Source organism: Vitis riparia, chromosome 12 (genome assembly GCF_004353265.1).
Source record: "Vitis riparia cultivar Riparia Gloire de Montpellier isolate 1030 chromosome 12, EGFV_Vit.rip_1.0, whole genome shotgun sequence".
NCBI lineage: Eukaryota > Viridiplantae > Streptophyta > Magnoliopsida > Vitales > Vitaceae > Vitis > Vitis riparia.
The window spans coordinates 19,174,822-19,201,100 of record NC_048442.1 but is presented as its reverse complement, the minus strand read 5'-3'; the positions used below and the strand labels follow the sequence as shown (position 1 = coordinate 19,201,100).

The 26,279-nt window shown below is 37.9% G+C and overlaps 1 protein-coding gene and 1 long non-coding RNA gene across 2 annotated transcripts; both read right to left on the bottom strand.

Annotated features, from left to right (window-relative positions):
- Window positions 1–230: 230 nt before the first annotated feature.
- On the bottom strand, window positions 231–26,279 carry LOC117926452 (transmembrane E3 ubiquitin-protein ligase FLY2). Its single transcript, XM_034845547.1, has 15 exons — window positions 25,664–26,279; window positions 22,886–22,958; window positions 11,565–11,692; window positions 8,492–8,607; window positions 7,780–7,840; window positions 7,201–7,267; window positions 7,044–7,121; window positions 4,539–4,696; window positions 4,391–4,450; window positions 4,209–4,302; window positions 3,654–3,821; window positions 2,364–2,692; window positions 1,096–1,212; window positions 832–1,000; window positions 231–630 (listed from the first exon to the last, which is right to left on the bottom strand). The coding sequence occupies exons 1-14, from the start codon at window positions 25,823–25,825 to the stop codon at window positions 899–901; spliced, it is 1,713 nt and encodes a 570-aa protein (XP_034701438.1). The 5' UTR covers window positions 25,826–26,279; the 3' UTR covers window positions 231–630; window positions 832–898.
- On the bottom strand, window positions 14,432–22,844 carry LOC117926454. Its single transcript, XR_004653129.1, has 2 exons — window positions 22,310–22,844; window positions 14,432–15,875 (listed from the first exon to the last, which is right to left on the bottom strand). It is a non-coding gene; the product is annotated as an uncharacterized LOC117926454 (long non-coding RNA).

The window sequence follows — 26,279 nt, the reverse complement described above, 5'->3', positions numbered from 1 at the left end:
GGCTAGCATGATACGACTTTGAAGCCTATTCTTGCTAGAGTTGAGTAATAACCGTGAAAATTACAAACTTGGTAAGCATAATGTCACATCCTATCCAAATGACCTCTCACCTAAGATCATATTGAGGTAACAAGTTTCTAAAAAAAAAACCCAGAAGCATTTACACATGTACTAAGTTGGGTGAGAGAGTCCTATGACAGCACGAAAATTGGAACAGCAGAGCATAGGGGTATTAAGATTTCCTGATCTTTGCCATTATTTCTTAGGAATGTTGATCAATATTTCAAAACAAACAAAACTAACCCAGGGAAGCAGGTGAAGATTGAAGCATGAAGGTCATGATCCTAAGATTGTTTCCATAACCATGCACAACTTCATTTCTCTTGTTCTTGGCAACAATCTGGTTTCTGCAAATGTATGTGTATGTGCTAATCCTTTTAGATAATCTAGTTTCAAGAAACAATAAATGTTGAAGCCAGAAAGAAGTGCCCATCAAAATGCTAAATGCACTAAAATACACATATACAAACAATACAAGAATTATGTTGGCAGCAAAATGTAGCCCCAATCTGTTCTGAATTGATTATGCTGCATCCCAGCCATCTTCAGGGGATGTCGGTTTTCGCTCATCTGAAATTAGAAATAGAAAAAGTGAGTACAAGCAGTGGGTGGTTGAACACAATTCAATGTCTATCAGCAATCCAGTGAAAACCTTGGTATAAAATTGTCTGCATAGAGACAATATGGGGAAAAATTTTGTCAAGAAATTTGGGAATGATATGGACAGAGTAAAGAAAGCAAAATATGGAATTAAGCAAGATGGAACATTACCACAATTAATGGGTGGTTGGGTGATGTCTGTTGATCCTAAACAGAATAAATACAAAGCAGGACCTTGTTAGGCTGGTGGCAGTGGACGCCGGCATGTTGGGCATTCCATTTTTATATCCATCCACCTTTGTAAACAACCAGAATGGAAAAAATGATCACATGGCGTCACCTGAAAGAAAATGTTGATTAGATTTGAGTCCAGGAGAAAGCAAATAACCCCCATATCAACAAGAAATTACAAGATAAACATCTTCCAATAAATACCATGCACTCATTAGAACGATGTGTGATATCAATGGTGGTCATGCAAATGACACAGTCCGTCACATGATTTGTATCCTGATTAAACCGTCTGTAGTAGCTATATTTCTCAGGTAGGATCTGCCAACCATCATACCAAGGTGAGATCTCCATAAAAGCACTTCTGGAAAGTTGTAATAAGACTACATTTTGCTAATAAACATATCCAGTTGAGCAAATTTTGAAACTAAAGTAAATGCTTAGTTATTTAAATAAGTATAAAGAAGAAAGCAAAGAAAATAAAATCTTCTTTGTCAAAAATCTAAGCTAAATACTAAATGAAGATAGAATCAACCAAGTTACTGGACCTACATCGAGCCTAAGATATTTTACACAACCTCTCGAGTCCAGAGAGGATGGTTAAATTAGGTTTGACAACCAGCATACAACTTCAGTCAAATACTAGCAAGGACCGAGATTAAAAATTTTAATTGTAACCTAGAGCCCCAGATTAAGCGTATCAAGGTACCGGATTGAGCAAATTGGTAAAAGAAATAGGATATGGCATTGTGAAGTTTAGTCATAGGGTGCCCATGAACCTGGCTTTTCACAATTGTTTGATGTTCCAACTAGCTAACTGTGTGATACCCAGATGAAAGGGTATATTGTGAGAAACAGTCTACAGATACATCAATTCAGTTGAAAAGGTTTTAGGGGTAAAATAAAAAAACTAATTCACACACACACACACACAGAGTCTACAGATACATCAATTCAGTTGAAAAGGTTTTAGGGGTAAAATAAAAAAACTAATTCACACACACACACAGAGTCTACAGATACATCAATTCAGTTGAAAAGGTTTTAGGGGTAAAATAAAAAAACTAATTCACACACACAACACACGCACACACAACACCCGCACACACACACACACCCGTATGTATGCCCATAAAAGCCCCAATACACACACTCGCGTATGTATGCCCATAAAAGCCCTAATACACACACACACACACACACACACGTATGTATGCCCATAAAAGCCCCAATACATGCACACACACACACACACACACACATATGTATGCCCATAAAAGCCCCAATACATGCACTTTCTTTCCATTTGTCCTTCAAAACCATAAAATTAAGAAATTAAAAAAAAAAGATTGGCACAATACTCACCTTCCAGACCTTGAAAGTTGTCACTAGAAATGTGTGTCTTATCAGCTAACAAAGAATGAAGCAAAAAAACCTATTGCAGGAATAAAATGATTCAAGTTGCATCCAACCTGCCGAGGAATGAAACACCGAGATCCAAGATAGTGCTGAAGAAGAAGAATTGATGCTTGAAGTCCCATAAATACACCCAAACAAATACACCAACTCTTGCTAGGTTCAATGCGCATGAAGTTGTTAGGGCAGCCAAACATATATAATGGAACTGCTAGCCGAGTAACAGTCATGCCTAAGATATAATGAGGATGCAATGGCTTTCTTGAATCACGAATAACATTAGTAATTATTTGAGGTATCCAAAAGGAGTACATAAGGAGAAGAATAGGCCGCAGAAAATTATGAAACTCATACATAACCAGAATGCCTCCCAAAAGGATTCCATCTGCAAATATCCAGCATAGTTAAATCAACTTAGCATAAATTTTTCACAGGAATTTCATAATATAAGGTTATAAATCCATAAATAAGTTTTCAAATAAATATAAAATGTAAAAAAGCACACAGGAGACAAGGAACAGTTAGAATGGAAAGCTTTTAAAGACTGATCACTAGAATGATGAACTACATAACCCATAGTTAAGGATGATGAAGTAAGAATTTTGTCATTGGATGATTTAAGGTAAATTTCAAGTCATAGCTTGAGAAATCTATAGGAGATAGAAAAAATGCAATTAAAAGTAGCAAAAGTGTCTCACAGATGTCCAAACAGAATTACATGATTTCATAGTAATAAATGATATAGCTAGCTGATATCTTCTAAGTAACTCAAAAGAAAATAAACATTGAGGAACTATGAAAAGGAACATTTGAGTCAATTTAAAGCTACCAAATTAAATGATTAATCTAGATATATCTGTTGCTTGTGAAATTTCTTGTAATACCAACTCACTCTTAGTCACCACACTAGCTTGACATAAGGAATGCATTTCATACTGTATATATACATGCAGAAGTTTAGTGCGGACATCAGTTTTCTACAATGCTCTGTGTATGTACAAGCACAGGACAGTACACAGAATCATCTTACTATTACCAGCAAGGGGCTTCTACATCATCAGAAGTCCACTACCTGTACTCTCTTTCCTCCCAAATTCACCTCTCAACTGACCCCCGAAATATCAACCCATAGACCAAAAGGATATAAAGTAAGAGACCCAGCTCCGTACCACCAACAATTTGTTGTCCAAGACCAAAATGAGTCCAAAAATGTTTAAAGAGACACAAGTGCTGTTCTCTATGGGCATAGATGTGCTCAATTAATAAACGCAGTCACCAATCGGTAAGTTGCATTCAAAAATGAAGATTCTGAAATACAAACGTTTACATTCAGCAGGAGTACTTACAGAAACGGCTATACAGAACAGAAAGCTCACGCCTCATTGTCTCCCAACCTTCTCCGTTATTCATAGGTCTGCTTGCCTTCCATATGGCAAGAAGGTATCTCATCTCAAAAATTGAGAAGACTACAAACTTGAAAAATGCAGCAGTTGCAAAAGCATTGAACAAGGACTCTGTGCAAACAAGCAAAAATCTCCATTAATCAACTAGCAACGAGGAAGAACCACACAAAAGATAAAACCTCAACAAAACTGAAAACAGTCACTATAAACAATGCAAGTATAAGAAACATATGCAGAAACAGCAGCATAACAGAGGTATGTAGTGCTTGAAGACAAGGTATACAATATAATGTATATAGCAAGGACAACAATACATGTGCTGGAAGTCAGAAAAGACACAGGACATCCAGTATGGCAATCTCAAAAAGTTCAACATGCAATGTGATTATAGTGACACGATGCCAACATGCAAGTATGATATTATTACCTGTCAAAACAAAACAAAGACTAGAACCCAGCTAACATTGTTATGTAGCAAAAACTAACGCACAAACATACCAACTAGTATTCCGGCAGTCAGATGTAAAAGGCAGAGATAAGCATCCATAATGGCTTGTTGCCCAATCATTAAAATCGAAACTTTGGCAGCCCCCTGGACACATTGTATTTGTAAATTATGCATTCATAATTACCCAAATTGGATTGCTGTCTTCATTGAATGTCCAAGATGGAACTCTTACCGATTGAGTGTTGCTATGTTCCATTTGCCGAATTAACAAAAGAACTTGAAGAAAAGAGACCTGATGCATGAAAATGTTAAGGAATCCTCTCAAAATTAGTTGATGATAATATGATCCTGCTGCAGGAATAATGACCAACAAAGGATACAAAGGTGACCATCAACGTATAGTTAACTGCCTTGTTGTAGTAGGCCTCAATGTTGACAGAAGTAGCATTTAATAGTAAGGGAGAGAAGCAATCTCCATCATCATCCACGGAAGGACTCTCCATCAATCCTTCTAAGTGATAACGATCACGATCTCCATCTATAAGAGGTAAATGATTTTTAAAACAATTGTAACACAATTTTTAAGAACATTAGTATTATATCAAAAGTCATTTACTTCCCCTATACAGCAGAGATGCCACAACAAGCCCATAATGCTTTGTATCACATCTGGAAAGGAAACTATAGCAATTGCAGTATACCAGCACCCTAGTCCGGGTTAAATAACTCTCTATTGCTTTTTCTTTAATGGAAAAAGGTCAAAACAAGAGGTAGTTGTGCCAAAAATTTGAGGGAACATGGGGTTTATACATGTATTTGTCTGGTACCAAAATCACTAAACAGAAAAAATGCAGAAAGCACCAAAAGTTTACAAGAGATTAGATATCTGGGAACAACTGAAGAACTAAAAGATTGTGGTTCAAATAAAAATGTTATGCAAAGAATATAGTAAAAGAGAACTGCTTCAGGGCCTCTTGACTAATTGTAGATTTTTCCTAAGAATCCAAGTCCATCCTATCCCATCCAGGAATAACAAATGAAATGAAATCCATTTGACTTCTGCCAAAGAAAGAACCCAAATGTGTATCTTGGATCAGGGTATAATCAGATCATCTAAAAACCAATAGATGTCCAGTGAGGATAGGCCAAGGCTTTTATGGCATTCGCATCACCATCATTTAAGTGACTCATCCCAAGGCTTAAAAGCAGCATTTTTGTACCCCAACATGATACTCCTATGACTCGAACCCCATGACCTTGGCTTTGATATCAATTCTTGTATTGAGCTTTGACCATCTCATTTGAAAATCAATCAGTATCCAGAGAGGGTAGGTCTTTTATAGCATTCAACATAAAGAAATCTGAATATTCAAGAATTAATTATGGGGTAAGTTTTAAATAATAAACAGAATACCATAACTTTTAAGTCCCAATTTTGTCTCACTATAGTAAAGCAATCTTGACCAGGTCTCCGCTGTATAACCTTTACCCTTTCAACTGGAGCACAACCGTATTTTCATAGCTTTCTTTTCCTTTTCTTTTTTTTTTTCTTTTTTATAGACAGATATAGAGTGTATTGGTAAGCACCAATCAAAAGGATGATGCTGGTAAACAGGGAGTCTTCAAAGGATGACAAAAGGCTACAAAGAAAAAGCATTAGCAGAATAGGATACAACCAATGAAATCAAGCAAAGGTGAACAGTCAAGACACAACCCGTAGACCAGAGAAAAGGGGTTGAATAAAAGCATCCTTTACTTGATTGAAATAGAGACTCCAACCCATCAAGAGTCTTCATACAGTTCCACTCCTGCCATATAGGCCAAAACAAACACAATAGGGCCACTCTCCATAATTCATTTCTTCCCCACAGAATTCCCTTGCCACCCAAATAATATCTCCCTTACCACCCTCAGCAGCACCCATAAGACACTAAAAAGTGAAAAATACCAACTGTCATGAGATTCCAATACCTCCTTTACCACCCTTGGCACCAGAGAGACACCAAAAAGTGAAAACACCCTATGGCAATGATATGGTTGGCCAATTCCTCATTGCTTATACACAAGCAACACCAGCTAGCAAGAGATGTACATTCTATACCACTCGCAAGAGCATGATTATGGGTTTTACATTTTGGTCAATATGGACAATGGATATGATGTTGTTCCTCCACAGTGAATTCTAACAAACAGCAAGAATCTGAGTGCACATGAAAAAGGTCGGAGCATCAATTCCCAATGTAAAATTCTGTTCCATTGGCTGAACTACAAGTGTGCCCTCAGGCTATACTTAAGGCTATATTACAGGGAAAATTCAAAATGCATAAAGAACTCATTTTGGTTAAAACACGATATTAATGCTGATACAGTTGGCAATATATAACTTAATCAGCATGTGCACCATGGAAGAGAGGACCATATTCCTAATTCACTTAATCTTTTCCCATATTGGATGGATATTTCAAACCAATTAAGCAACTGTGCTAAACATGTTATATATATTACAGCCACTTTACTTACCTTGTGTCCCAGTATCCTACAACAAGCTAATTCAATGGATTTGATATATAGGCATGAACTTGCACCTAATATGCATCCTTGAGTCCATGAAAGTGACACTAAACAGATTGTTTGTCCGGTCATTTCAAAGGTTTACAATCTACAAATGACAGTTTAGTTTCTGGAGATTAAGAGGTGGCAATTTCTTCTCATTTTCATAGACAATCCAAAACTGAATGATGTACAAGTAGACATCTTTGGTTGACATAACTGCCAATTCAGTAATATTTTGCATCAGAAAAAACAAATTGCATACATCAATGAAAGAGAATTGAAAAAATAAAAGAATGAAAGAAGGAATTCATACGCTGAGAGAACTCAAATACCATTTTGGGTGGATGAGACACGTGAAATTTGGGCCGCAATTTCAATATTACAATGTTTCTCCATCTCATAAATTGGTGCTGCAGTAAGAAAGGATAAAAAATTACCACAATGTAGAAACAAAACAAACTTAAGACCAAAGTCAAGCAAACAAATTACAATGCCGCTTTCTCCATATCTTCTCTCGGGGAGATTCTTGGAACACCTGTGACGAGAAAACTCCAAGCTGTTCAAAGAAGTCACACATCCAATGCATTAGAATACCAAATCCTCATTGATAAAGATATTTGATAAGCAGACTTTTTATTCAAAGTTCACATCCTCAAATGAAAGTTCTGCACTGGACTGGGCTTTGGAATACACAACTGAGCCCAGCCCAGCATTAGGAAACCTGGGCCCATTATCTTCCCACTCCAGATTTCAGATTTCATAGCAAAGGTGCAGTTCAGTCAGTTGATATAGTTTTTATGTCGCTACAAAATTATACATTCCAACTCCCAAAGAGGCACATTGACAAACCCAAAGTGGCAATTAGCCCACTCTATAGCCATCCTTCTAGAACTCCCAAAAATAAAAACTCAAAAGGTAAAATATATAATGAAGCATGTTCAGATAGAATTTGAAGAAAACTGCAATTTTAATTGCATTACCAGAAGAAAAAGAAGTCATTCTGGAAGAAACATTTACTTTGAGATCATAACAGTTGCATCTTAATCAAAGAAGAGAGAAAAGTGTTACCAAGTGATATGGATTAGACAATATATATTCTTCTTCCTGGCTCAACTCTCCCTCTTTTCCACTGCAAAATAGCATACAAAAATGGAACAATGAATTAATTTGCCCCGAAAGTCAGATAGCATGAAGGCCACATGTATTATTAGATGTCAACTAGCATCAAAAGATGGATCAGGGCTCAAAAGTAAAAAATATAATAATAAAATAAAATAAAAAATAACATATTTAGCAACTATAATCACTAGCATTATTAAATTAGGACAACAAAGAGATACAAAAGAAATAAGAAAATGACACTAGGGTAAAAAAAAATTTGTCTTCCAGAGTTGGTCCAATTTCCTTCTCTTAGGAAAAACAAATTAAAATCTTCAAAATACCAGTAAGACCAACATTAGAAAGTATCCATAATAAAACGCACCTGTCAAAACGAGGTGCTACTCAACAATATAACAAGATAGAAGGCACAAAAACATTTTACAGATGTATGGTAATTAAAACGAAAAGTATGAAGAGTCAACAGTTAACCACAGCTAAAAAACAAACTTTGTTGGAGATCAAACAAGATTTGCATTATTCAAACCAATACCCACATAAAGTCTAGGATGAGCACCCAAGTCACATTATCTAGTAAAAAGGAAGGCTGAGAAGATACAGAAAATGGAGAATGAGAAAATGTATAGGAAGAAACTTAAAAGCAAAAATCCATGAGATTTACCTGTTGGCTACCATTCGAAGTTGTCTAAAAGGCCATATATATACACCTTCTACCCTGATTTGAGAACCACCAACTTCATGTTCATTGTCAAACACATCATGGAATATAATCACCCCCTGTTGTCAACAATGTAGCAAAGAAATAAAACTTTACCATAAAGCACTTCAGGAAAAGATAAAGGGCAGGAAAATTATATGTTACACTGAAAAATGCTCCTTTTTATAGGCAAATAATTGTTATATTCATTATATGGATGGCACCTAATAAAAGGGCGAGCTAAAGTATATACTGTGTATACAAGGGCGCCAAAAGGCCACACCAAAATGAGGGACGAACAAAAAACAACTCACATCCACTACCTAGAATTCAGCCAATCAATAAAGTGGAACATAGATAAAGAGCAATCTCCTATGCACACTCTGATCTACTCCAAAAAATTATACATAATTGATTGTTTCATTGCTTGATTGGTTTTTTTAGTATTTTCAAACACTCTCCTATTTCTTCCCTCTCATGTGGTCAAGAATAGGCACAAGAGAGCAGCCCTACAAGCTTTCTTCCTCTTTTCCCCAATGAAGGATTTGTGCTAGGTCAATAGTGCATTCCTTACTAGGAGTGCATTACCCACTCTATTCCAAACAAAGCATAAATCAACCGCCACAAGATAATCGCTTTCGAGCAATGAAGGAGGATGTGGTCAACCATTTCTTTTCCTGTTCACATATAGCATCTATTCGACATTTTTCATCCCCTCCTTTTGAGCTAATCCAAGATCAAAATCCTTTTCCATGCAGCTTCCCAACCAAAAAAGCTGACTACAAGGCCTCCATTCTTCCATTGGACAAAGGAGAGTAGGGAAATTTAACTAAAAGAAATACTATCCTTTGAGTTCTGTCAAACCATTTTATCCTCTAAATCTATGTCAATTTTTGTGCTTGCAATCTCCTAACGAAAGCCTCCACCCCATGTAGCGCCTACTCATGGATCTGTCTTGAAAAACGAGGGTTCCAAACACTGCCTTCTGCTCCCGCTCCCACACCTAAGTTACCCATGCATCCTTGGCAATGGCTATGGAATACAACCCAGGAAAAGCCTCTCCAAAGGGTAAGCCACCACACCATTTATCCTTTCAAAATTTCACTCCTCGCCTGTTGCTTGCCCTAAAACTGATTCTACTGTTAAAAGATAAATAAATGAGCATTGTTTGTTTATTGTTATATTACCATGTTTTAATGTCAATCAAATCCCAACACATGCATGCCCAGAAATCATACATGAATCATAAGGAGAGAGAGAGAGGGAGGAAGAGAGAGAGAGCCCATTAATATCACAGGTTTCAACACCAAGAATATACAGAGTCCAACTCAAGGCACAAGAGAGCTTCAAAACATTTATCATATCATCACCCTCTGATTCAATCCAATAAACTAAAACCAGCTCTCCCTTTCCACAATAATTTTTTGATAGGTAAATAAGAATTGTATTAAAAGAAAGAAGGTATACACGCTTGCTTGCGTCACAGTTTTATCAAAAAGTAGATCCAAAAGTAGAAGGAGCGGTTTGCGCTCCCTTTCCACAATAATAAGTGATGAAGCATACCAACACATATTCAAATGTCAATGGTCCCATCAAATCCCTTCAAACTGTTGTTGCATGTGGAGATCATCCAGTCTCTTGACATATGCATGATAAGCAAGGACATATTGGTCATTGGGTTGAGTGCTATAATGTATGAGGACATCATCCAACTCTGGATGCACAGGAGGGGAGGGCTTGGGCAGGGGTGTTGGGGTTGGAGTGGTGGTGGTGGTTACATAAAAGGTTGATAAAACAGCACATAGATATTAAGGAAGACATTTATAATGGAAGGCACACGTCTCATCTGTTCAACATGCTTTCATCTAAGTGCATACAAGTTCTGAGTTCCACCGAAAAAGTGGTAGAAACTGGAAGACTCAATAGTTGAGATGAATCTCAGACTGGACATTTGAGGTGGTAAACATATTTGCATATGGAAATGTCTGTAAAATATATCTGAGCCCTGTTCAAGAATTTATGTATTCTCTGTAGCCTCTAGAGCAACAGCACCATAGACTCTACAACCCTAAAGTCAAGGCTATGTTGTTCAAAGATGCAGGCAAGACCTGCAGGGCAGGTTTGAGGGAGATATGACTAGGGTCAGTCATGTTATACTTTCAACTAATCATGATGCTTTCATCACATGTAGCATCATCCATTTCCTCAGTATAAAAGAACAAATAGTCATTCTTATACATGATGAAGCATGCAAGAAATGTAAAAACAAATATATATGGAATACATGGATTTAAATAGATTGAATCAGTAGCATGTTACCAAAGTTATACTTGTGTGTGTGTGTGTGTGTGTGCGCGCGTGTGTGTGTGTGTGTGTACAAATATATATGGAATACATGGATTTAAATAGATTGAATCGGTAGCATGTTACCAAAGTTATACTTGTGTGTGTGTGTGTGTGTGTGTGTGTGTGTGTGTACAAATATATATGGAATACATGGATTTAAATAGATTGAATCGGTAGCATGTTACCAAAGTTGTGAATCCTAAACAAGGGAAATAAGCACTGATAAAAATAATATCCAAGCAAAATATCAACTTTAACTCAGGGTCCAGGCATGACCAGTTTGTCACATAATTGAGAGCAGTTTTTGAAATATTTACCAGCCACAAATATCACTAAAACTAAATATAAGAAAGCAAACTCCAAAGGAAAAAATTACAGCAAGAAGGACTATCTAAAGTAGGGGTTATTAATACATTTCACCTTGTCTATCAATGAAAAAGAAAAAAGGACCATCAGCAATGCAAGATCCTTGAAAACAAAAATATTCATTTCAGGAAGAACCATAGTAAGAACAGTGAAAAAAGAGCATAGATCATTCTGTTAAGAGCAACTAATGTGGCCTCAGTCAAACTAATTGCATGAAACTACTGATTATAGGATATCCTAACCAGATTAATGAAGAAAAGGCATGCTAAATAAGAAGGCTCATTCGCTCCAATGATAATAACCAACGAGAATGGAAAACCCTCACCTGAACATAATGTACACCTGTTATTTTTGTTGGTGAGCTAACTAATTCAATGATAGAATTGCCACTGGATTTCCCAAAATCTGGAAACCTAGCAGAGCTATTTGTGGAATCCAGGAACCTCCAAGATCCTGTACCTCACAAGTCCAAATGGTCAAATTAACAAAGCAGCACCAAGCCAATAATAATTACTTCAATAATATGGAAAATGCATTCGTACACAATATAGCAGTTAATTGACAAAATTGTATATGCATTCCTGAATGTGAAGCAATCCTATAAGCATGGCAAAGTCAAGAATTTACACTAGATGGGCAACCTTTGACAATTAGAAGGAAAGAAAATTTCTTGACTCAATAAATACAAAGCTTAAATATTAATTTATTATGCTTTTACTAGATAAATTTATACTCGTTCTCAATGAGCTTTTATATTTTGAAAGTTGCATGATAACCCCATTGCTAATGGTATAAAATATATCTTCTTAATATATAAATCAATCTGTTTCACAATTGACTAAGAAATTCAGTAATTTCACTAAAAACGTCCAGAAAAATTTAGGCATATAGAAAGGCCAACAAACTTGCAGACAATAAAAAACTTCAGAAAAAAAATTTATAGAAAAAAAATTCAAAAAAAAAAATATAATTAATCAAAATTTTAGTAAGAAATTTCAGAAACCTTTTTATTTATTAGGAAAAAAAAAAGCCCAAGAGCACAAGAGATGATAAATGGGAACAAGTGCTCTTTTTGCGGAAGTTGATGTATTTATTGCTACTTACTCCCCCTTCCATGGTTTTTTCTTAAAAAATTGTAGACAAATGGGTTGAAGGATCTTATTTGAGTGAAACAGTGGGAGATCTGAGTGGGGTATCTAGTTCAACAAGTTTTCCTTTTTCTTACCCCAAACAAGAATAAATATCGTTTTTTTTTTGTTATATTTTTCAAACAATTAAAAGGTTTCTTAGAAACCTAGCTTAGCGGTAAATGCTTTGAAATGCTGCCAGTAGGTTCAAGGTTCTAATCCCTCTCCAATCAATTGAGTGTAGATTTTTCATTTTTCATTTTATTTATTTATTTTTTTGAGAGAGACATTTCCAGGCTTCACAGGTGTCAATAAACCATCATTATTTGGTTGTACTCCTTTACAAAAGACAGCTGACATGAAACAACCAATTATGCACATCCAGTCCCTAATGCCAAGCAATATTGATAGGTATGTTTAAGAGTTCATCCTGATACATCAGGCATCTAGTCTGCATTTGTAGACCCTGATGCCAAGCAATTTTGATTATTGTGCTATCAAGACACTAAAGAAGTATGAATAAAGCCAAATTGCCCTGACAGACAATAATTTGCAGTCCTTTTATACTGCAAGAGGAGAAAGCAAGTCAAAGCAAGGAGAATATTAGTAATTAATTACGTGTAGTAAAAGAATAGCTTAGGTTGGAAGGAAAAGTTAGGCTACAACTCAAATAGATCGAATCCAAGCCCAACCTGAACAATTGACAAACTAGGCCAGTGAACACCAGTTGTGACAAGGGCTAGAGCATATTTTATGATTCCATAAATGTGGTGGATTGGCTCAAGTATCACAAGGAAGGTCCTTGGAGATACATCCACTAATTGACATAGAGCACTGATATTCTGAGATTGTACAGAATTAATAACTCTTGGCTTCCAAGATCGGTAAACCAGGAAGATGATTTCCAGGCCAAGGAAGCGCTAGTTTCAAATAGCAGTTTGATGGCAACTGCTTGCTGGGACAGCTCTTCAACCACTTGCTCGTGTCATAGATTAAATGGTACCTAAAAACAGAGGAGGCGCTACTCAAATGTGCAGGGTGTGTAGAGACAGCACCAACAGGATAAAGGAGAAAGAAAAGAAAGAAACAAAGTGCTTCAAACTTCTAACCCCTTCCCAATCCATCAATAAAATCCAAAAGAAATATCAACAACCCCAAATGAAAATCTACACCAATCAATAGGGGTCCTAAGAAACATCTCTTCCAGCTAATGCCAGAATGCTCTCTGTCTAAAATCATTCATTGCATTCTCTTCAGATACACTGAAACAAACACAATGAAATCAATCTTCACACTTCTCTTTGCTACTTACCCACACTGCATCACACCAACCCAATAATAACTCCATTAGTAGAGCAAACAAAAGATCCCATAACAATTGAGCCATACAACATTAGATAATGATATATTTAGCAAACTCCCTATCCTTGCACAGGCTGCATCTGTTTACCAATGTCCAACCCCCACTTATGAATTGGTTAACTGTTAGAAGTTTCACCTAAACAGCTTCCCAAGTTAAAAAGCACAAATTAGGGATGTCCTTAAAGTATACTTAATCCAAAATTTTAAATAGATAGAAACTTTCATAAATATGTAGGCATTTTGTCAATCCAAACAGAAAACTTATATTTTCCTAAATTAATTAAACAAAAATGTATACAACTTAATTCTCTTGCCTCGAAGAGAAGAAAATTTGAGGAAGATCTCCTATGTCAGATTCTCTTCCCTTTCCTTTCCTATTAACATCTCAAATTTCTTTCATATGTTAGTTGCCTAATTGGATTCCAAATCATACTGCCTATTTGTAGTAGGTAAGTCATTCAACCAGGATGAATTTTATCTATCAAACAGTGTTGCTCAATTCCTCCTTAACAGGAAATTAGAGCACTTGGAAGAAAAGAGGGAAACAACAAGATCAATGAAACTACCATTATTTACTCCATTCAAACCCCTCAAGAAGCACTGAGTGAATGCACTCAGTGAAGATACCCACCATCTACAACTCCAAATCATTCTCAAGAAACAAGAATTCCTGTTACCCTGCCATTTCCTTAGCATCCAGAAGTACCTCTAGCATTTGCAAGAGAAACTATCCTGAAGAGAAAATGCATTTCACAAAAAGATCAACTTGTAACAGGAAAATGCCTTTTCCAAGGAGTCTTCCCACCACCCATCCATCCAAAACTTGTGTTTCTACCATTCCCTCCTAAGATACGAGTTCTATACCAAAACTCTTTCCAACCCTCTTGTAATAGCTTCTCCACAAGCTTAATACAAAGGCCTTTTATAATTCATACCCCTCTAGAACACCACCTGCCATCTATCTCACCAAATGTACCCTAAATGTATCAACCTCGGAGACAATCCCACTCATTAGAACACCTATACCACCACTGTCCATGTAAGCCTTGTTCAAAGCAAACAATCTTCTCATACCCAAACCCCATTACATTTATCCCAAAAAATAGTCTCCCAATTCACTAAATTCAACTTCTTACTTAAAAAGTGACCACCCCATAAAATATCTCATTGATTCTTCTCCAAGTGGATTCTTACCATCCTACGAATCTCAAACAAAAATAAATCAACAGGCTAGAAAGAGTACTTTTAAATTTTAATAAGTATTAATCTACCCCTCAGGACAGGATCCTAAGTAGGACAGCTTCTTACAAAAAACCAAGCTCCTCTTAAATCTTCTCTCCATAATATCCTAAGTAGGACAGGATTTTAAAGGAGCCTCGAACGGCAAGCTCAAATACATGGTTAGCAATTTTCTCCCACAGCAAGCAAAGATGCCAACTGCTCTACTTCCAGCACTTTCTCACTGGGATAAGCTCACTTTTCTGTAGATTAATTCAAAGAACAAGGGAACCCACTTGAATACAATGACTGCTCTAGGCAAGCTTCACAAAAGAGAAAGGTACCATCCATGAAGATAAGATGAGAGGTCTCCACACCATCTAGTTGAGGGGCAGCATCCATGACCAGAACAAACAAGTAAGGGGAAACAGGGTCTTTCTATCTTAGACTTCTAGAGCTCAAAGAGAAAAAGAACACTTGCAGAAGACCCATTTACCATCACTGACAACCTGACTATAGAGATATGAAATCTTAATCAACCCAACCAAGTTAGCACAAGACTCATCTTGTGCATTAACAATAGCAAAAATTAACAGTATATATGATCTTAGGCATTTTCAGTATCCAACTTAACAAAGCAACCCACATTCTCCAACTCTTAATTCTAGAATCAATAGGGTAATCAAAGCCACATCCAGCATCTATCTACCTTCTACACTTTACAAAAAGAGTGCTATGACTTTGAGACTGCCTTGCTAATGAAGTTTAACCTATAGGTCAGAATCTTTGCCAAAAGTTTGCAAAGTAACACCAAACCCCACCCCCAAATCTGATTAACCTTCCCTAATGTCCTCAATCCCTCCTTTCTTTAGTACCAAAACCAAAAAGATAGCATTAAGGCTTTTATCAAAAGACCTGATCACAAAAACCTCCAGAAGGAATGATACAGAATAAATGTTTTGTTGTTTTAGTGGCCCCAAGGGTTTAGCTCGATCTATGCCAACGAGTGGTGCTCTTGATCGTGTTGCTGAAAAATTGACTCTTCCAATAACATAGCGATGAAGGCTTTTGAGTTGTTTGGGTAATAGTGGAAGAGGCATCAAATTTTTCTGCCATCTTGGGGTGATTAGAGATAGGATGAGATTACTGTAATGGGGAAGACACACACTGGTTTTGAATCTTGTTTGAAAAAGATGATTCGAAATCAGTCTGTTGTAGTGGAGAGAAAGGTTTTCCAGGTGAAGTCTGAAGATTGCAATGGAGGAACATGGATTTCGATAACAGAGAGAAGCCGAGGTTTTGTGGTTTCTTTAGGTTTTGGAGAGGAGGAGACGGGTTGGTTAGTGGAGCAGTTAGAGAAAGCTGTGGATTTGGAGGCTTCCAGGGGTTTCATTCGAAAAATGAGGGGCAAGACAAGGACTCATATGATGGAGATATGTTTTAATAGCAGAGGGAGATATATGAAAATCACAGAATACGTTGCAAAGAGAAAACCTTTGGTTTTAGTTGTTCCAAGAGGTGTTAATGGCTGTGGGTGGGAAAATCTTAGGAAGGTGATTGTTTCAGTCCAAGAGTTCTCTGTTCAAGCTGAAAGAGATTCGAAGGAGAAGCAAAAAAAGCCTCAAGAGAACAAAGGAATGTATAGAGGTGAGAGGTCCTATGCTGATGTGGTTACAAAGAAAGGAACTAGGAATGGTGCAGAGATGCCAGTTGGAAAATGGGCAAGAGCTGTAGTTTGTGAAAGCAAAGGAAAAATACGAGACTGGTGTGAGGTTGGAAAAGCTATAGCGAGAAGGGTGGGGATGAAAGGAATGGTGTCTGTAACACCCATTTCTGCTTACAAAGGGTGTTTTTTTGTGGAATCTGCAAGGAAAGCTCAGTGGATTCAAGATCAAGGGAGCTTCACAGCGAGAGGAGAGGTTATTGCTCTGAGGAGATGGTCGCCAAAAGAGAACTCAGTCGTTAATGGAAAATTTAGACGGGGGTGGTTGGAACTAAGAGGTCTCCCTTTCCACCTGTGGGATGAGGTGCAGTTGAGACACATTTTGCAGCAGTGGGGGAGGGTAACGAAGGTGGCGAGGAAATCATTGAAGCTTGTTGATTTGACGAAGGTAACATTGTGGGTGGAGATGTTTCCAAATGTCATGCTTCCAGCGCTATTAGAGGTAGAAGATGGAGATTGGACATACATGGTTGCAGTTACAGTCACCGGAGAAGACGACGGAGAAGATGACGGAGAAGACTCTATCAGGTCTGAGTCGAATCGCAGCAAGGACGAGCTGAGGTCAGCTGGGGGTTGCGTCTTTCAGAAGCCACAAAACGTTGAGGGGCTACGAGCTATTGACAGAACCAATGAGTGCCATAGCTGGATGCCTCATCATCGTTCCCATTTTCGTTCTTCAGATTCAAAATCGGCAAGGGGGAGAAAGGAAAGGGAAGGTGGATGTTGGGCCCAATGGCGGGAAGCAACATCAAGCCAACACCAGACGCCTTTGAAGCCCGTTCTGATTGGGCCCAATTTGGGGCGAAAGATTTTGGGCCCCTAGCGGGTCCAGCCCAGAAAGGATCCTCTAATGGCGGCCCAAATGTATCTTCGTCTTCAAAGCTCCGAAGACCAGGGTTCATTGCAAGGAATAAAATGCCGAAAGGTCTTCTTCAAGTGTCGTCAAAGCCGAAAGGATCCTCAGTCGCCGTAAGGCGCAGAGCAAGAAGTGGGCCACCGAGATTTGAGGAGGCGTCTTCTACCCCGAAGCGAAACTTAGAAGGAGGTGGCTCACTGGAGACAAATCAAGACGCTTCTCAGGGCAAATCTCACTCCAGAAAGAGCGATCTCTCCACTGGTTTTGAAACATCCAAAGTTTCTACCGGCGAGACAGAGGGAGAAGAGGGGATTCTGCAATGCGATTTGTTCAATGAGGTGCGTACTCCTTTCTCAGTTGTATCTGAGCGAGATCTTCCTCTGTCTGGGGCTTTTGAGCCAAATTTTATTCCCGAAACCTCTGTCTCTTTGGTTCACCCTTCTCGTTGTCAGTCTTTTTCTTCGATTCCGTTGGAGTCAAGCTACGCCGTTCAGCGTGGTTCCGTTTTTATCTCTCCTGTGGTGAATTACAACCATCGTGGTGGTGCGTCCTGTTCGGAAGGTGTGGTGGTTCCCCTAGAAACCTCTAACCGAAAATTTAAAGACCGGCCTCTCCTTAGGGAAACTCTCAGTAACCCTGAGGTGCGTGGTGTCTCAGGTAAGGCTTCGTTCCCAGTGCTAGAACCTTCCACCCTCCCGTTGGAAGGTTTTCAGGTTGAGGGGCTTACGCCTCGGAAGATGGTCAAGGTTCAGTCGGTTCTGGAGAGTTTGAGGGTTAGAATTGTCAGGGATAATGGAAAAGGTGTGGAAGGAGAGAACAAGAGTGTTCTCTCTGTGGACAAGGTTTATTCCAGAAGAAAGAAGAAAAATGACTCTGGAACTCAAGGAGAGGATTAGTTCTAGGTGTGGGTTGTGTCGGGTTGTTTTTGTTTTCATGAAGATCTTAAGTTGGAATACAAAAGGTTTAGGATCTAGGAAGAAAAGGAGGATTGTTAGAAGGTTTTTAAGTACTCAAAACCCAGATGTGGTGATGCTTCAGGAAACAAAGCGTGAAATTTGGGATAAGAGGTTTGTGAGTAGTGTTTGGAAAGGTAAAAGTCTGGATTGGGTTGCTCTTCCTGCTTATGGGGCGTCGGGGGGGATTGTGATCTTGTGGGATTCAATTAAGTTCAAGTGTTCAGAGAAGGTGTTAGGATCTTTCTCTGTTACTGTAAAATTGAACTCTAATGAGGAAGGGTTTTTTTTGTTAACCTCAGTGTATGGCCCGAATAAGGCAGTGTGGAGGAAGGACTTTTGGCTGGAGCTTCAAGACCTGCATGGTCTGACTTTCCCAAGGTGGTGCAGGAGGGGATTTTAATGTGATCAGGAGGATATCTGAGAAGATGGGTGACTCTAGGTTAACAGTCAACATGAGGTGTTTTGACGAGTTTATAAGGGAAAGTGGTTTGTTGGATCCCCCTCTTAGGAATGCGGCTTTTACATGGTCAAACATGCAAGTCGATCCTATTTGCAAGAGGTCAGATAGGTTTTTGTTCTCTTCTGAGTGGGATTCTTTTTTCTCTCAAAGTATTCAAGAGGCCCTTCCTAGATGGACCTCTGACCATACCCCAATTTGTTTGGAAACCAATCCTTTAAAATGGGGGCCGACTCTTTTTAGGTTTGAGAATATGTGGTTGCTTCATCCTGAGTTTAAAGAGAAGTTTAGAGATTGGTGGCAAGAGTGTACGGTTGAAGGTTGGGAAGGTCACAAGTTTATGAGGAAACTAAAGTTTATTAAATCAAAGTTGAAAGAGTGGAATATGTGGTCTTTGGAGATTTAAGAGAGAGGAAAAACACATTCTTACGGACTTAGGCAGAATTGATCGAATTGAACAAGAAGGGAATTTAAATCTTGATCTGGTTTCGGAAAGGACCTTAAGAAGGAAGGAGCTAGAGGATTTGTTATTGAAGGAAGAGGTACAATGGAGACAAAAATCTAGGGTTAAGTGGATTAAAGAAGGGGATTGCAACTCAAAGTTTTTTCACAGAGTGGCCACTGGAAGAAGAAGCAGGAAGTTCATAAAGTCTCTGATTTCTGAGAGGGGGGAGACTTTAAATAACATTGAGATTATTTCTGAGGAGATTGTAAATTTCTTTGGGAATCTCTATTCCAAACCCGAATGTGACTCTTGGAAGATTGAAGGGATTGATTGGGCCCCTATTGCTGAAGAGAGTGCAATTTGGTTGGATAGACCATTTTCTGAAGAGGAGGTTCGAATGGCAGTTTTCCAATTGAATAAGGAAAAGGCCCCTGGCCCTGATGGCTTTACTATAGCAGTTTATCAAGAGTGTTGGGATGTGATAAAAGAGGATCTTATGAGGGTGTTTTTTGAGTTCCACACTAAGGGGGTAATAAATCAAAGTACAAATGCGACATTCATTGCTATGGTGCCTAAGAAAAGCCAAACTTTTAAAATCTCAGATTATAGACCTATTAGTTTGGTTACAAGTTTATATAAGATAATTGCTAAGGTCTTATCAGGGCGTTTACGCAAAGTTCTACATGAAACAATCTTTGGCTCTCAAGGAGCCTTTGTGGAAGGGAGACAAATTTTGGATGCTGTATTGATAGCCAATGAAGTGGTGGATGAGAAAAGAAGGTCAGGGGAGGAAGGGGTAGTCTTCAAAATTGATTTTGAGAAGGCCTATGATCATGTGGATTGGGGCTTTTTAGATCATGTGCTTCAAAGGAAGGGGTTCAGCCAGAAATGGAGATCTTGGATGAGGGGCTGTTTATCTTCTTCTAGTTTTGCTATCCTAGTTAATGGGAATGCAAAGGGTTGGGTTAAGGCCTCTAGAGGTTTGAGACAGGGAGATCCTCTTTCTCCTTTCCTTTTTACTCTAGTAGCAGATGTTCTAAGTAGGTTGATGATTAGAGCTGAGGAAACTGGGATAACTGAGGGTTTCCTTGTGGGGAGGGATAGGACTAGAGTGTCCTTGTTACAGTTTGCTGATGATACCATATTTTTCTCTAAAGCCTCTTTGGACCTTCTTCAAAACCTTAAGATTATCCTTTTGGTTTTTGGGCAAGTATCTGGTTTAAAAATCAACTTAGAAAAAAGCACCATTTCAGGTATTAACACTAGGCAGGAGGTGTTGTCTAGTTTGGCTTTGGTTTTGGAGTGCAGAGTGTCAGAGTGGCCTTTGTCTTATTTAGGCCTTCCTTTGGGAGGGAACCCAAAGACAATAGGCTTTTGGGATCCAGTGGTTGAGAGAATTTCGAGGAGGCTGGATGGGTGGAAAAAGGCCTATTTGTCTTTGGGAGGGAGGATTACTTTAATTCAGTCTTGTCTGTCTCACATCCTAGCTACTTCCTCTCCCTCTTTAAAATCCCTGTATCTATAGCTTCAAAGATTGAGAAGATGCAAAGGGATTTTCTTTGGTCTGGGGCGGGGAAGGGAAGAAAGATCACCTAATACACATCCAGATGGGAGGTTGTTAGTAGACCAAAGGAGATGGGAGGTTTGGGCTTTGGGAAGACTTCTATGAGAAATATTGCCCTCTTAGGGAAATGGCTTTGGAGGTTCCCTAGAGAAAGGAGCGGTCTTTGGCATAAGGTTATTGCGAGTATATATGGGACACATCCTAATGGATGGGACGCCAACATGGTGGTTAGATGGTCTCACAGATGTCCTTGGAAGGCTATTGCTCAAGTTTTCCAGGAGTTCTCCCCTTTTGTCCGCCTAGTGGTGGGCAATGGGGAGAGAATTCGGTTTTGGGAAGATCTTTGGTGGGGAAACCAAACTTTGTGTTCTCAATTTGCTGATCTCTACAGAGTTATTTCTGTGAAAAATCTCACTATCTCAAATGTCCTTGGCAATTCCTTACCATTGTCTTGGAATTTTAACTTTCGCCGCAATCTAACAGATTCAGAAATTTATCTCCTTCAGAGATTAATGTCCTCCCTTAATTTTGTGCTTCTTTCCCCTTCTTCATCAGACTCAAGAGCGTGGTCTTTGTCTTCGTCAGGCTCGTTTTCAGTGAAATCTTTTTTCTATGCCTTGTCAAAAGTTTCAAATCCTTTAATGTTCCTTCCGGCCAAGTTTTTATGGAGCTCAAAAGTCCCTTCAAAGGTTAAGGCCCTCGCTTGGTTAGTAGCACATGGGAAGGTAAACACTAATGACAAGTTGCAATTGAGAAGACCCTACAAAGCCCTCTGTCCTCAATGGTGCATTCTTTGCAAAGGAAATGGAGAGTCGATTGACCACCTTTTTCTTCATTGTCCCGTTACCATTGGACTTTGGCGCAGGTTGTTCAATCTAGTAGGTTGATTTGGGTCCCTCCAAGGAGCCTTGAGGACATGTTGGTTATTTCTTTTAAAGGCTTGGGGAACTCATTAAGAGGCAAGACACTTTGGCAAATTGCTTGCCTTACTTTGATTTGGATGGTGTGGCAAGAAAGAAACAATAGGATCTTTGAGGATAAAGGGAGAACGGAAGAGATGGTTTGGGATTTGATCCGGTTTTATTCTTCTCTATGGGCTTCTTGTACTGAAGCTTTTAGAGGAGTTCCTCTAAGCATTCTACAACTCAATTGGATTGGAGCTTGCGTTTCAAGAGTTTGAAGATTGATGGGGTTTCTTTTGTTTTTAGAGTTTTTGTTGGGTGTTTTTCCTTGGTATTTGTGTAGGAAGGACCTCTCATCCTTCCCTTGGTTTTTTTCTCTTTCTATTGTCTCTTTTTTCTCCCATGTATTTGTTCTTTTATTAATATAATCTTCTTCGTTTCTGATCAAAAAAAAAAAAACCTCCAGAAGGAATGCTATCATCTCTCTACAAACTAACAACCAACACCTTCATCAAAAAGCCATTGAAAAAGATTTGGGCCTAGGCCTTTCTCTCCTCCTAGATTAGCAAGAGCAGCCAAAGTCGCTATTTTTCTAAAAGGGCACTCAAGGCCCTCTCTATTGGTCACTTCAATTCCAATAAAATTCCATTTCTCATTAAAGAAACAGAAAATTAATTGCATTCTCATTGACTGAATATTCATCAGATACAAGAATGACAAACCCATTTATGTGTCTTAATAACAAACTTATGTCACTATTAAGCAGTAATATCCAGAAAAATGTTATCTTATCCATGAAAAGCACTAGTTTGCTGTTACTTGAATTAAGGATGTGGCAATGCAAAACATCAACCCATACTCAATGTGCATAACAAAGAACATGGCTTAATTACTCATATGCTTGCATGACAATGGAAAACACATCACATAGGTATAGAAATGTATTTGGTAGGCAAACCAAATTTACAAAAGGGATAGTCTCCTATTTAACTATAATAACTAGATAATTGAACTCACAGATATAAAAGTAACAAACCTTTGTATGTTCCTGTAATGTTCCAATAGGAAAACGGACCCAGTGCATTCTCATCTTTTCTAATATATAACCACTGCAAGGAGCACCATCAATAAGATGTAAAAGGTATGAAATTAAGTTCAGTCAAGCTAAAATTTCAAATTCAAGTTTTTGAAATGAAATATATAAAGGCTACAAACTTGCTTTTCCAATGGTAAAATGCAACATTAAACTTACATGCCAATACATCTAAATATTGAAACCATGATGTTTTTAAAATACGATAAGGCCCTAGGTAGAGAAGAATGGCAAAATGACTCATAACCCCATAAAAAAAGAGTTGAAGATTGCAAATAACAGAATTAAGTTCTTGGAATAATGCCTTTGTTTCCTTTCTTCTTTAAGTGGTTAAAGATTTAGTGATAAACAGCCAAAATTGAACCTTAGCAATCCAAAGATCCCAAAAAAATAAAAAATAAAACCAAAAAATAAAAACAAGTGCTAAAACTTATTTTCTTTACACTACCAAGAGACAAATATGAGTTCTTTTGACGATGAAATGAAAGAGATAACTGCAAAAAAAGAGATTATATTGTGCCTAAAACTGCTAGCATGAGAAGGTAAACAGCCTCATTCAGAAGCAAATGTCTGAGTAATTTAATCCTTGTAGATATTACTGCAGTTAAAATGAATGAAGTAATACACATCCAACTTTAAAGAGCATTACCAAATAAAATGATAGAATAATAATATCATAAACAGATTCAACATATGAAATATCAAGCATTCATGCAAATCTGATCAAACATAATTGCAGATAAAGCATGATTCCGTGTAGTTTCATCTGTTATGAAGGGCTACTAAATCAATGTGGAACCATATGAAAACAAAAAAGAATCATGGCAGGTAAAGTCAATGCCATCAGAATTTGGCCAACAACATGCTTATTATTGCTAATTAGGTACCCTCCCCAATCAGCTTTGGAAGGAAAAAAGTTCCAACCAGAATATCTTCCCTTATTTGAAGCTAAATCAAAAGAGAGCAGACTGAGGGCAGCATCCACACAATTTGTATCAAACAGGCATCTAATGCAATACCTATGCTACATGTCATCTGGGAAACTAGGACCAATTTTCTTTTAACCGCAAGACGGCACCTGATATTTGGAGGTATATTTAATTTTCAATTCAAGTACCAAAAAAAATTAATAAAGACTGAATTTAGCCAAAAACCAATTTTCTACTTCACAGGTCTTCTGCCATAATATTGTTTGTAGGGCACTCTGAGCAAATTATAATAGACAAAGTTCTAAGAACATAACTTGCTCCATTTCTATTATCATTCATATTTACTTTTAACATAGTTTGGAATTGAGGAGCTTCACAATCCCAATACTTCATCATCTAAGAATCCAGATTTTTCAAAAGTAAAATATGAAGAAAAGACATTGACAAAGCGAATTGGGAAGCTCAACATAGTATGGGAAGGAACTGCTACGAAAACATATTTGTAACTTTCTATAAAAGATAATATTTTCCCCTAAATGACTATCCTTTTTATACCATTCATAAGAAGTCTGACCTATATTTTTGAAAAAGAGGGAGTCCATTATTCAAAACCCCAGAGAGGTTATTACCACCATTGATCAACATAAATGGGAAAAAATTCTAGTAACTTAGCATGTACTCTTAGGAAGGAATGAGATTGTCAATTTTATTGCTAGCTGATTTCTAGTGGTCAAACTTGTTGAATAAGGTCCTATTTTCAACCTAGTGCTAACACAAGCTCATGCATGCTAAACAAGACTATACCAACTAGCAAAGCTAGGAAACCATTCATTAGTATCCATCTGCATCTATCTTCACAATCAATGCTCTCAAATATTTTCTTTTGGTATGTAAAATATACAATTAAACCAATGCTCTGTAATCTATAATTCCAACAATTGGTTGATCTAATTATGGCGACTCTGGTGATTACATTTTGGACCAAGCTTAGATTACTTTTTTTTTCTAGGCCTTGTTTTGCTATTCTCTTCTTCTCCTTTTTCTGAAAGCTTACATTTTCAAGTTTCAGAAACCACACACACAAAAATACATTTTCTATAGTGAGTCAATTATTTTGCTTTTGAAAGCATACGAGAATATAAAGTGCATTAAAACAAGCCCCTCATTGTACTTATTACAGGCTCGAAAAAAATCCTGTGCTTCCAATTGATGAGAGTGATCAAATGCTCTCCTCCTTGATCCTAATTCAATATAAAGAAATTTCTATTAATGGCAAACCTACATTCACCCACGTCAATTTCATGTTACCAACACTGACATTTCCCATTTTGCATTTCATAGGTTCCTTTAATCTAGACAGAGAACTGAATCACATGATTCAACCCCTAATGATTTAGGATTTCAAAATCCCTTAAAACATGCACAATTGAAAATTCCCATTCCTAAACAAGTCAAACTCAAACTCAAAAGTTAGACACACCAAAAAATAGAAAATCTAGTAGAATCTACATATTAGTTAAGAATAGTTGTGATATCATATTGAAAGCATTTCTTGCTTTTGAGACCTTGAATCAATGCAAAATTTGCTTTGAAATACCACCAATTCTTAAAGCCTAACTAAACAATTCCTTAGTTAAACTAAGGTTTCCTCACACCTCACAAAATTGCATAAGCTTCATTCCAAAAACATCTCTGAAAACACGATCAAAACACCAAACAAACCAATTAAGGGTCCATAAAAAATAAAAAATAAAAAATAAACAAAAATATAAAAAAATTATTGAAAACAAACCTCATCGCCCCACGAATGAGCCCTGTCCCTTAAAGGTCTCAGACCCGTCACCGGCCGAAGAACGGCCAACACGACCCACAACCCCAAAACCACCCGAAACGCAAACCCTAGCCTCCCCCTCCTCCCAAACCACCCAAATTCCGCATTTCCGCCGGTGCCCATATCACAACCCCCGCACTCCACCCCACGAGTCAACCCCAATACTTCTAAAAAGCCTGCCGTGTCAGCTGATCTTGGAGAATCCAACAACGAGGTACAACACCCATAAGAAGGGGGACTCAGATAGAGAAAATTCTTGAGAGAGAAAGTGTTGCTTCAAGTGGAGTCAACCATGAGAGCTACCAATCGAGGAAAGTGAGTGCCCAACTTCCAAAACCCACAAAATTTCTCCCAACAACAAGACCTTCAGCAGTCAATTCTGGACCAGAAACCACCTATATAATTTACATGCATATTTATATATTTATATTCATAGTTGTGGAGAGAGAAAGGGAATTGGGTATGGAAGTGGGGAGGTGATGGTGTGTGGATTTTTCCCTCTCTAGCTCGCAGTGGTTGTTGACACGTTGCTGTTCTTGCTGGTGCCTGTGTTTCTTGGGAAATGGAAATCGGATTC